Below are 13,106 nucleotides of genomic sequence, written 5' to 3'. Positions count from 1 at the left end.
AGTAGATGGACTCAAAATACCCACAAAATCTGTTCTTATCATAGCTCACATGTTAAAAGTTTTTGGTTAATTCCTAGAGTTTTGAAAAAAACTGATTTTGGTAAAGAAGATTTACAAATGTCCTCTTGGAAGTTGTACTACCTCTGAACCCGCACCCTCTTGTGTACCCCAAACAACACACTATAGCAATAGATTGTTTGTGTGTGTGTGTGTGTGTGTGTGTGTGTGTGTGCATGCACGTACGCATGTGTGTGTGGATAATGATGTCTTCAGGCTAGAAAGAGTAAAAGTTGCCTAGGTCTTTCCGGAGCAAAGGACCAGAGATTTAATTGCTGACCTTTATGAAAAACACTGGATGCAGAATCCCTGGAGTTGCCATTTTGTTTTCACTTATATGGGCAGCATAACAATCTTTAGAATCTTCTTCAGAAAGGGGCATGGGAGGCAATTTGTGAGTTTTCACATTTCAGAAAACACCTTCCTTGTAATTTTCTCTTGGCTGAGAGCAGGCAGGTAGAAAATACTTTTCTTTCATAATCTGGACGTAATTGCTTCATTGACATCTTAGTGTCCAGAGTAGCTACAGGGAAATATATTCTGATTTTGTATTCTTCTAACGTGACTAATTTTTGTGTTTTGAGGAGCTACTGGGAGCTACTCCTAGTTCTAGCGTTTTGAAATTCCAAAAGACTGTTCCTTGGTACAGCTCCTGAGTGTTCATTCATTTGTTTCCAGAACCCTTGTAGCTCTTCATTCTGAAAAATGCCTTCTTGGCAAATTCCTCGCTTTCTGTTCCTTCTGTAGTACTTGTATGTTCAGTACTCTTCATCTACTTTTTTACGTAGTACCTTCACTTTCAACTGTGGGTATTTCCCAGTCCAGAAACTTCTTATTTTATCTCTTCCAGGCAATATAATTGTAGGTTTCTGCAAAGGTAAAGAAGTAGCTGCTGAAAAAAAAAATGGGTGTGTATGGGAGAGATTTGTGCATCTACTGGTATTTTTTGTTTTTATTTATTTTTTATTGGGGCAAGGGGGCCCACTTGATAGTGCTCAGGGCTTACTCTTGGCTCTGTGCTTAGGGATAATTCCTGATAATTAAACCCAGTTGACCAAGTGCAAGGCAAGAGTCTTCTGTGCTGTCCTCTCCCTCCAAACCTGTTTTTACTCTTATTTGTATTTATTTTATGCTAAATTTATTTTTTGCTTCTGTAGTTGACTTTGAGAGAGTTTTCTTACATGCAAATGTCTCTTCTACTCTAAGAACTATCTGCTCTTCAGTAAGGGTTGCCCAATGTGCAGAAAGAACTCGTGCAAGGTTTAATCTGACCAGGTCAGCTCTGCAGTGGAGCAGGGCCTTTCTCTCCCTCCTTGTGGTCAGTATAACCAGAACATCTACATAGAAACCATTCAGTTCAATCTGACCCTCTGCATGTGTAAAAATTCAGCACTCTTTCTGGCCCACGGATCCTGTGTCCAGTCCCAGCTCACATCACCACACGTGTTGATTCTCTGTTGGCAGCCTTCAGATTCCGTGTGTTTCAGTGTATATACCCAAGATTGTCTAGGTAATGTCACGGTTGTTTTTAAAAGGAACATGAGGATTTGAGCCAATCAATCCCCAAGATTTTGTAGTGTTTCCTGTGTCAAGTGATTCACCGGAGTGTGTGCTCCTCGAACTAACCTTGCACGGGACAAGCAGTAGGAGCGAGACTGCAGCATGCCCTCAGCACAGCGAGAGATGCAAGAGATGCATGCTCTGCCATCCAGGCTGGCCTCTGAGCTAGCAACTTCTGCGACAGGTTTGTTTCTAAAATGTAAACAACAACAGCAATCCTATCTATAGCAGAAAGATTCGACTTAAGTCAGAAAGAATTAAAACATTTATTGGGCATAAATATATTACATATACACTACAGATACAGTTAGGTATTACATAGAGCATAGTATTTGCAAAATCTATACATTAAAATTGATATGGCAGTTTTAATACAATGTATATGAAATAGTCTAAAATTTACAATACAGGAAAACGTATGAATTTTTTTTTTCTCCTAAAGTTGAAAAGCTTGGAATGTATGTTCAGCAACAGTGAGGTAAAACATTTTTGTCTTTCAATTTAAAGAATTGTGCAAGGATAACATTCAAACACATTCAATTAGGGCACTTTTCAATTTTGACATGAATACTGAATTACTGTAGCCAACAAAACAAGGTTAGAAAATGCCAACATTTCAAGTTGATAAGAACAAGGCAGGTACTATGAAAAAATCTTTTTAAAAAAGTTCTCTTTCGATACAATGTCTTTGAGGAAAAAGGGCTGTTTGTTTCACATGACTGGAGTTTCTTGTGCCAGGGATGAGTTTGACATCAGAAAGCCACTCATTCCTACGTAATGCGGAAGGGCAAAGAGAGAGGGTTAACATAACACTTTATTTTACTGTTCATGTGTAATGGCAATATATAGAGAGAGTTATATATATATAGATATCACATATACATACTTGTGATAGAAAACAGTGCCAGACGGAGTAACAATGTTTGGACTGAAGGGATAATAATGAAGACCAAATAACAGAGAGCAATAAAATAAAGTGCCGGCAGATAGTGTTCCACACACTTCGTTTTCTGGTGGCTAAACAGAGACGAGGAAGATATTGACTAGATAACATATCCAGAGAAATTTTGGACTGTAGAAAGTATTACTTCACTGAAAAATTCTGACCAACGCTAAGAAGTTCTCGACGGGAGCAGTACTAAAGTGTTTTTTTAAAAAAGGAGTTTTTCGACCCCTTGTTCTTAGTGGAATTTTCATCGCTAAAAAAAAAAAAATCTCTTTTCCTGCATGAAATTGTTTCAGAAAATGCAGCTGCAATGGTTCAGTGGGTCGTAACACCTTTAAATAGAGGGGGTAAGTTTTGGAAGGCCAGAACTTTGGCAAAAATAGATTTACTTTGATGACATCAGTTTGTGAGGCTACTTAACCTAATTAATTATACTCAATAACAAAATACAGAACAATTCTCTAGTACTGACTACATTGATATAGGCACACAGAATAATTCATTGATCTTAGTATTTTCTTTCAAGAGATGATTATGATTTTTTTGGGTATATGTAAACGTCTCAATCACTGATAATGAAAATTTTTTTTGGCATTTAATGCACTAGATGCGTATATCTTTATAAACACAAGAAAATGTCAGAAGATTGGTAATACTACAGATGTTGCCAAGGAACAAGACTGACCTAAAATTACAAAAAAGTATAAAACACTCACACAAAAATAACATGCTACAAGGGAAAATTAGTACATAAGTACATTTAAAAAATTTTACAATAAATAAAGATTGCACTGTAATTGGCATTTAAAGTACTGTATGCAGAATATAGTATAAATAAACCAAAAACAAAATAATGTTGGTTTCCCCATGACTTTGGTATGGGAATATTATAAGCTAGTACAGGATACTGAATCTTAGACAACATAGACCAAGAACAAAAAAGCTATGATCAAGAAAAACCAAGTCGCAAAAATATACAAAAACAGAAGCAGGGGGATACACTGTGTCTGTTGCACCCTTTTGGAATATATTTGCACCTCCAACTCTTAAATGTCCCTGAGGTACTCGAACATTATGGACTTCATATAAATAATCCAATGACTTTGGGTTAAAATTGATTATCTCATGACTCAAACATGCAAGAGTAACACTTTGCACTCCAATAGCACCTGTTGATCAAGGATCTCAAAGCACTTACAAACATTAGAATCCCCATTTTATTTCATTTTATTTTTATTTTTTAATGCATGGGAAAACTGAGGCACAGAGAGGTAAAGTAACATGTTCAGATCACGCAGCAAGTTAGTGACAGATCCAGCGAGAGAATCGAGGCTCCTTGACCCTCACACACCCTGTGCTTATCACCAAAAAACCATTTCTGCGTCACACGAGGTCAGGGCAACCCCACAGACAGAGAACTACAACTTTAGATGACTCTCTTGGCTTTGATCAGTTTTCATCTGCTGTCAGGCTAGCAACGTGTGCATTGAATGAAGGTCCTGCAACTCCATCACTTCGTGGATACCTCAAAGAACAGCCTAAACACAAAACTTCCCAAGAGGATGAGCTAACATCGAGAAGACTGCTCGCAACTAGCGTGCACCGTGGAGATGGGCAGAGGCACTAAACTGGCACCAGTTCTCGTCATATAATTCTGGTCAAACACAACAGAATATATAATAACTCTAGTGATTAGATTAGGAGTAGTTATATACAAAGACACACGAACACGTTAAAGCAGCTTTTAAAATAGCTGAACAAGGAAACAACTAACTATTGCACAATGCCCTCTTAAAATTACTGCTATGAATCAACAGGAAAAAAATCTATAATGCTCCATGATTTTATAGGTGCGTTTTGGTTACTTGATTTCTGAGAGATAGGCAGCTCTTAGTGTTAAAATCATAAGGAATACAGATCATTAAAACATTTTAGGTTAAAGGACACATTTTGATTTAGATGAGCTAAACACAGTTAAATAACGGAGAGACAAGAGGGTGGTTTAGGGCAGCCTTATCTGAGTGAACGCATCTCTTATCTGCTGGCGCTGTGGCGGTTGCCGTGTGGTGACACTCTGACAATACTGAGTTCCTAGCCCTGTCACTATTCACACTGTGATTCGTGTTCACAGTTACAGATGACCAAGACATAAGCAGTGACTGGTGAATATAAATTACTAAACTGCAGCATGGAAGAAAAAAATATCAAAAGTTTGCACAAGACATCAGTGAAAACAGAATAAAGGCCTATCTGAAAAATTTAAAGAAAATGTAATAATAAAAAAAAAAAAGCTAGCATTTTGGTATCTGGTTTACTTTTCTTCTTTTTTAAATTTTCCTGAAAAAAAAAATCCAGTTTAATCTCTTCCTAGTTTTGCATTTCAAAAAGGTGCACCAAAACACTGATAGTTGTTTTTTTCCTAGCTAAATCTGTAAAATGAGGAGAAGATAAAGAACAAAAGGGCTTAAAAAGGGGGACTAGCTGAATACATGTGTGTATTAAAATGTGTAGCATTAATTAAATTCATACCTCTAGTTTTGTCGGGTTGGTTTACTTCATTAAGAAGTACTGTAATATAAAGGCAAACAAAATAGACAGAGTTGCGAAGCCAACCACAATGAGGGCGGCAAACTGTTCATCAGTCGGCATCATGCTCTTCATTTTGGGATCGTCTAAGCTCCCCATGTCCCCTGGAAGCATGACCTCACTCCGCTGTAACACGAACGCCGCAGAGGGGCTGAAGGCTCCGCTGAGCTCCTGAGAGGTGTCTAAGCAGCGTCGGCACGCGCACACGCGGAACCTGTAGTCGGTGTTGGACTGGAGGCCTGAGATGTGGAATGTGGCTTCTTCTCCCTTATACACCTTCAAGGAAAGGGAAAGTTCAGGTCAGGCATTTGCAACAACGCTGTGGCCTAGAAAGCAATAATACTTGGACAGGGGGCTTCAAGATTTGCTTTTGTTTGTTTGATTTGCTTTTTGGGTCACACCTGGCGTTGCACAGGGGTTACTCCTGGCTCAGGAATTACCCCTGGCAGAGGTCGGGAGACCAGATGGGATGCTGGGAATCGAATCTGGGTCGACGGTGTGCAAGGCAAACGCCCTACTCGCTGTGCTACTGCTCCAGCCCCTCAAGATCCATTTGACACTAACTCCAAAACGATCATAAAACTAATATAGAAAGAAAGGCTTCTCTCCCCATCAAAATTTCACCCACTAAGGCCAAAGTGAACCCATTCTGAACCTTAACATAAAAAATTTGAATACAAAATTTACTGTTAGACTAAAAATACATTGCATAGTGGCAGGAGATAAACAATGACCAGATTAGCAAGTGACTTAATATAGATCTGGGGGCCCAGGAGACAGCTCAAAGGAATGGGAATGCAGAAGGAGAAATCCTCATGGACTGCTGGTGGGAGCCTCTGGAAAATTGAATGGCAATTTGATAAAAGAGTAAGAGCTGGGGCTAAGGTGGCTGCATGAAGAACTGGAGTGCACGACCTGGGCGTACCAGTTCCGAGGCACCACATGGCCTCCCACCCCGGAGACACTGAGAAGCATGGCACTGCCAGGCCTGGCAATGGGTATTCCCTGGGGAGTCTTCGTAACAAAAATTAACTTGCACATAATAATTTTGGTTAGACGCATTCAACTCTGGGATTTCCCATCTCTCAACTGAGGGTATGTACTTTCTCTGATGAGGTTTCTTCTTCTCTTTCACGCTTCCTAAATAAAACGATTTCACTTCAACACACATTTCAGGCTACACATTATAAGATGATTTCACTCTGATGAGGGACTGATGATCTTGGTTCCAGAAAAAATGGACACTTTTAAACTGAAACAAAACAGTGAATCACACAATGATAGGCATTATTTTAGCTGAATGACAGTACGGTCAATTATTTAATACACCGAGTAATACCATTCCATTGAGAAATATGCACTTTCTTGCTTGGAGCTTTAACAGCTCAAAAACATTTCTGTACAAATATTTGAAGACTTAAACTTTCATTTTTATTTTTATTTTTGGAAGAGCAGATCCTCAGAAATGCTGGGTCACGGGGGAAGCCAACATTTAACTTTGTGAGAAACACTTTCTCCAAGGGCCTGGATCATCCTGTCAGCACGAAATGAGGAGCTCAGTCACTCTAGCTCATCTGTTTGTTACTCTCATGCTTTATAGTTCAGTCATTCTAGTGGGAGAACTGCGTCTAATTTTCATCAAACTGCCCAAAGGTGCCTTTTCAGGTGTTTTTCCCAGAAGCAATTGGAATACCTTGTTCTGTGAAGAATATGTTTATAAGTCATTTGCCTGTTTTTAATTTGTTTTGATTGATCTGTAAGGGTTCTTGAGAGAATATGAATTATAAGTCCTTTCAGATATGTGATGGGAATCTTTGTTCCAGTTTTGTGGCTTGCCTAAGGTACTTGAGATTTTTTTGTTTGTTACTTTTGGGGCCACACATGGCTATGATCTGGGGTTACTCTTGGCTTGCCACTCATTAATTACTTTTGGTGGTGCATGAGGACACTGTATGGGATGTCTGGGATCAAACCCGTGTTGGCTACATGCAAGGCAAATGCCCTACCTGCTGTACTACCTTTCTTGAGATTAACATTTATTTTTATCGAGTAACAGTGAGATACACAGTTACAAAGTTGTTCATGAGTTTCAGTCATATACTATTCCAATACCCATCCCTTCCCCACTGTAAATTTCCCACCACCAAAGTCTGCTCCCTCCTGCCTACCTCCCGCCATGCCCCCCTCCACTGCAGCCTTCCTCTGTGGTAGACATCTCTTTCTCTCCCTCCCTCCTTCCCTCCTTCCCTCCCTCCTTCTCACTCTCTCTTCCTCTCTCACTCGCTCTCTGTCTCTTTCTATCTCTCTTATTTTTTTCCTTTTAGGCAGCGTGGCTTGCAATAGTGTCACTGAAAGGGTCCCTTGAGATTTTCTGAGGTAGTTGAACATGTTACAAGTGGCCTCTCAGTCTTTTTCTCGTTTCCTCTATATGACCAACTTGCTTTTATCCCATTAATAGCTTGCATGTTATTGCCCTTTGTGTTAACTCAAATAAACATATAATGACCATTCGATTTCCTGTTATAAGATATTGAAGACTACCAGTTTATTATGGGTTTATTACACTTGAGCTAAGGGTAATAATCCCTTAATAAACTGGTATATAAACTACCCTTGCAGCTAAGACTCACTGAAGTAAAGGAAAGAATGTTCTTCTATCCATAAGGTGGTTCTACCAAAAAAAAAAAATCAGACTTGAATTAGTCTATAGCTAAAAATCTGACTGAAATTAGCCTGGAGCAGTGTTTAAAACTTAGAGCCAGTAAACAGATCCCCAGCACTGCTTATTGTCCTCTAAGCACCTCCAGAAGTGATCCCTGAACACAGGCAGAAAATGCCCCGAGCAACACCTCTGTCACCCAGTATCAAAACAAATGAAACAAAAACGGACATTTACTCCACACTCATGTACCAGGCATGCTTTAAGTACTTTGTAGATACTCATTGCCAGTCATATAGAAAGGATTTCGTTAATTTTATTTTCTTTATTTTCTTCTGTAATTACCTTGGTACTTATTTCCTCTCTACCTCCACCAAGCAGCCTTTCCTGAGCCATGTAACTGTCCACACTGGGCAGCGGGCTGGGCTTCAGACCCTTTGATTTCTCAGAGTGAATATTTCTGAAGGGTATTTTGAAAATACATGAAAGCCACCTTTCTCCCATCATTAGGCAAAAAAGATTAATGAAGGAAAAAGTAAATAATTGAAGGGAACTTCCTGAGTGACAAGTCTAATCAAAAGTCAGGACTTAGTTTGTAAACATTTCTTCTTTTAGCCATTCTTATAGTTTAAATAGAAAAGGTTCCTCTCTTTCAAAAGCACTGACAAAATAATGTTAATATTTCTTTAAAAATATTTATCAAACATGCATGGAGTGTGAGACAGTATCTTGTTAATCCCCATGGTCACCTGTAGAGTTTCTTCAAAGTAGATGCTGAATGAATACTTGAGAAGATCCTGTTTTTTTACATTGCATTATTTGAAAATTTGTTTGGCAGATTATCAGGAACAAATTAAGGTGGGAAATAATACAATAGAATTGTAGCACTGTAGCACTGTCCTCCCGTTGTTCATCGACTTGCTCGAGCAGGCCCAGTAACGTCTCCATTGTGAGACTTGTTACTGTGTTTGGCATATTGAATACATCACAGGTAGCTTGCCAGGCTTTGCCGTGTGGGCGAGATACTCTTGGTAGCTTGCCGGGCTCTCTGAGAGGGGCGGAAGAATAAAACCTGGATGGGCCATGTTGGCCGTGTGCAAGGCAAACGCCCTACTGCTGTGCTATCATTCCAGCCCACAATAGAGTCATCACTGTAAAAAAACAATTAAACTCTAATAATGATTAAACTTTTTTCATGAATTGATGAAAGATAGAGAGTATTCTAACATATTTTATTTTTTCTTTTGGTGTTTTGGGACACACTTAGCAGTGCCCAAAAAAGTGGTTATTCCTGGCTCTGCACTCAGGAATCCCTCCTGGCAGGTTTGGAGGACCATATGGGATGCGGAGGATCAAACCTGGGTTGGCTGTGTACAAGGCAATCACCCTATTGGCTTTACCATCTGCCTGACCCCACCAAAGATATTTTAGAAATAGTTGCCAATACATACGAAGCTTTGTCGATTCATTCTTAGTTGAAAACATCAACCTTACTACAATCACAATGGCCCATTTCCTAAAAATTCAGGTCCCGGAGATTTGAGAATACTGATTTGTTTCTGCGAAAGTAATCAGAGTCAAGGGGTCACAAAATCAGAAGGTCCTCAGGCCTGCTGTCCAGCTGTACCTCCACCAAGCAACCTCCCATGAGCCATGCAACTGTCCACTGCGGGGAGCAGGCTGGGCTTCAGACCCTTTGTTTTCATTCCCTCTGACAGGGACACATGATGAGTTTTCCCTCTCGCCTGAACCCGATTTAAAAGGCTGAGCTCCATTTAAGGTCCCCTTTATTGAAGTAACCAATCATCATACTGCATCAAGTATACACGCGATCCTGTTTTTACAAAGACTATTTCTGTTCTTGATTTGATGTATATTTTAAAGCAAATCTGACATGTTATTTTGCCCACATGGGAGGATTTAAATACCCATATAACCCACATGAAGGGTCGGTAAGCCCAAATACAGAATATCATGACGTGAAATCTTTTAAGCAGAGCCCCTGGGTGATGGGGGCTCCCGGACGTTCTCTTGTGGCTGATGCTGGCAGCCTTTGCTGAGCATGAAAGGGACTGGGAGCCGCCCAACACCTTCATTACACAGCACACACCCAATGGAGCAGAAATGCCACTCGCAGTCATCCCATTAGAGGATTAGTATCCCTACTTTTACAAGTCAGCCAAAGCTCTGAGAGGTAAAGTAAAATCTTCAATATCATGTGACTAGGGGAGCCCCCGACTCAAGGAGGAGCGCACTGCTCTGCAGAGAGCACCAAGCTGGTCAGGCCTCCCTGAGCTTGAGCTGAAGAGCTAAGGCTAAGAATACTGCTACCCGGCTGCTTCCTGAGGCATGCTTATTACCGCTGAGAGCACTGTGACGCCCATTCCAGACTTCCTTCACAGTACAAAGCAGAGTTTCTTGGTAAACTTGGGTCCTACAACCTAGATTTCACAAAACGGAATAAGACTTTGTTTCATAAGAGAATTTACATAAACACCAGGCCTTAGCATTTTTTTTTTCTGGGGTGAGGTCATAGTCTTCATTAGATAGTAAAAGGGAACTAACTGTAAGCCAATACATTTTAAGAATAAGCCAAACAGGGGCTGGAGTGATACGAGAGGGGGCAAGGAGCTTGCCTTGCATGTAACTGGCCTGTTTCGATCACTGTCACCCGAGCAAGGCCAGAACTCAACCCTGAGCACAGAGGCAGGGTTTCACTTGAGCTATACTAGGTATGGCCATACACCATTACCTCTCATTAAAAAAAATTCAGAAAAACATGGGCAGAGTCAGAGCAGATTGGGTAGAGTGCTTGCACTGCACGTGGCTCACCCCGGTTTAATCCTTGGCACCGAATGGTTCCCAAAGCCCAACAAGGAGTGATCCCTGAGCAAAGAGTCAGGAGTAAGCACTGAGTACCACTGGGTGCTGAGCTCCGTACCTGGGGTACACAGGGCTCCGAGCAGCTTGGAGCTCTGCCCTGCATTTTGCTCAGCAGCGGTTTCCTTTTATTTTCTTTTGCTTGGCCTCAATGATTTCAAAGCCTGTTATCCTCTCTGGACTGTAATTAGTTTAACCATTACTCTGCACACATAATATAAATGGCTTTCATCCTCATCTTGTGTGCAGAACAAGTGAATGAAGAACCCCAAACATCATGTTTAAGGTAATGCTGACTGAACAGGGAGACGCAAAAAATTCAGAACAAACAGTCCCTGACTCAACGGAGGCTTTTCATGTACCACTACCCGCGCTTAATCATTTCTGAGTAAAGGCAGGAAACACACGGTTATGTGGGGGCTCTCAATTCTCCTCCACTGAACCTGGCCGGTAGTAATATTTCTCCCCCATCCCAAGCCCCTAGAAATTCCTATTCAGAATTGAAAGTATGAGGAATATGTGTGATTATTATACCAGTATTTACAAGTCAATGAGTCGGAATACTTAACAATAAATAATTAAGATTCAAACTACTTTTCTGCCAATGAAATCTTCAAATAGCCATTCTGCCAATAAAGTCTTTAAATGTGAATGGGTTTACTTACATTTATATGTCAGTGTTTGGCATAAACAAATATGCCGAGCAAATAATGTTGCACTTTCACCGTGAAACAATAATCTCTGTGCACTGAGAAACAGAATATTTTCCCAAGGACAGGTAGAAATATATATTTTTATATATATATACAAATGTAAATAACTATTATATATATTTAATATATATATTTAAATATATATATAGAAAGAGTATTTTTATTTTTTATTCTTATTAGTGAACGCCCTACCACTGTGCTATCGGGCTGGAGCGATAGCACAGGGCTGGAGCGATAGCACAGCGGGTAGGGCGTCAGCCTTGCATGCAGCCAACATGGCCGACCCGAGTTCGATTCCTCCACCCCTCTCGGAGAGCCCGGCAAGCTACCGAGAGTATTCGATATGCCAGACACAGTAACAACAAAGTCTCCAATGGAGACGTTACTGGGTCCGCTCTAGCAAATCGATTATCAACGGGAGGGCCTTTACTTTACTTTTACTTCTTATTAGTGAAACACCATGAGGTACAGTTGTAGACTTACAAATTTTTGTGCTTGGGTTTCAATTATACAATGATCAAATACCCATCCCTCCACCAGTGCCCATTTTCCACCACCACGAATCCCAGTATCCCTCCCACCCCCATCCCCCTCATCCCACCCTGCCTCTGTGGCAGGGCATTCCCTTTTGTTCAGAGAGAGCATTTTTAAAATATAATGATGGCCAAGTAATGGATGTACTACTGGGAACTGAATTTCCGCAACACCTTTTTTGGCCATTTTTAAATTGTCAAGTAACAACAGTATAGTACTATTGATTAGAAGTGACTAAGTGGTGGGGAAGATACTTGGCTCTTGATGCGAGCTATTGTCCTGAAACCAGTCTTATCCTTCTGGTAAGATGAAACAATCATACATATAAAATCAGTTATTTTCTTACTTGGGATCTCCTGTGCAGGGTGAAATTAGAAAGTGAAAGAAAACAAGTATTTTGTTCTGAAAGAGGAATGGTGGAAACTTTGGTGGTATCACTTTGTGATGTTAATCAGTCCTTGTAACATGTCAGAAATCTATTCTTTTGTTGCACTTCACATGAACAGGGTTGGAGTGAAGTATAATCAAATTTTCTTGATTCTTTTTATTTTTAACTTCAGTTGAATCTGGTATAAATACGTGCTTCTAATATAAGTACTAATAGGGAGTGGGTTAGCTACCTTCTGGAATAACACAGGCTGACCTCACACAAATGGTTCCTAAGTTCCTGGGAACACTACAGAAATCTAGAGAATACCTGTGGGTTTCATTGGCATAAAATAACGATTGGTGGCTTTGAAAGCAACAAAGATAAAAAAAGGAGCATGAAAATAATAAAAACCAAATTCTCTGGTAATATTCCCATTTTCTCTTGCATAGATTGATAGGTGATCTGTACAGCCGAGCTCCTCAAATTATGGAGGAGCAAAACATCAGCCTCACCTATGAGCTTGTCCCTACCTGGAACTTTTCACTCCTACTAGTAAATCAGAATTTAAACACACTTCTAGTGATTCCTGTACATATTACAAAGTGACAAGCAGTGACAACAGCATCAAAGGACTCAACAGTCTAAAGGTTATTTATCTTCCTTATCTACTCATTAGAACTTCAGTGAAAATGATAGGACATAAGTTTCAGTAGGTGGAGACAGTTTGTTCACCATTGTCAAACTGTTGGTATTTCAGTTTTCAATGATGTAGACTACGCAATTTGTGAATATAATGGCCAA

The 13,106-nt window shown here is 40.1% G+C and overlaps 1 protein-coding gene across 4 annotated transcripts in view; it reads right to left on the bottom strand.

Annotated features, from left to right (window-relative positions):
* Positions 1-1,864: 1,864 nt before the first annotated feature.
* Positions 1,865-13,106, bottom strand: part of FNDC3B (fibronectin type III domain containing 3B) — a 377,218-nt gene continuing 365,976 nt past the window's right edge. For all 4 annotated transcript variants that reach the window (XM_056110627.1, XM_056110630.1, XM_056110628.1 and 1 more), the window contains one exon: positions 1,865-5,425. In XM_056110627.1, coding sequence (XP_055966602.1) covers positions 5,114-5,425 — 312 coding nt within the window. In that variant the 3' untranslated portion in view covers positions 1,865-5,113. The remainder of the gene's footprint in view (positions 5,426-13,106) is intronic.

This window comes from Sorex fumeus, unplaced genomic scaffold, assembly GCF_029834395.1.
Source record: "Sorex fumeus unplaced genomic scaffold, SorFum_2.1 ptg000010l, whole genome shotgun sequence".
Lineage (NCBI taxonomy): Eukaryota > Metazoa > Chordata > Mammalia > Eulipotyphla > Soricidae > Sorex > Sorex fumeus.
This window is presented reverse-complemented; position numbering and strand designations above follow the sequence as displayed.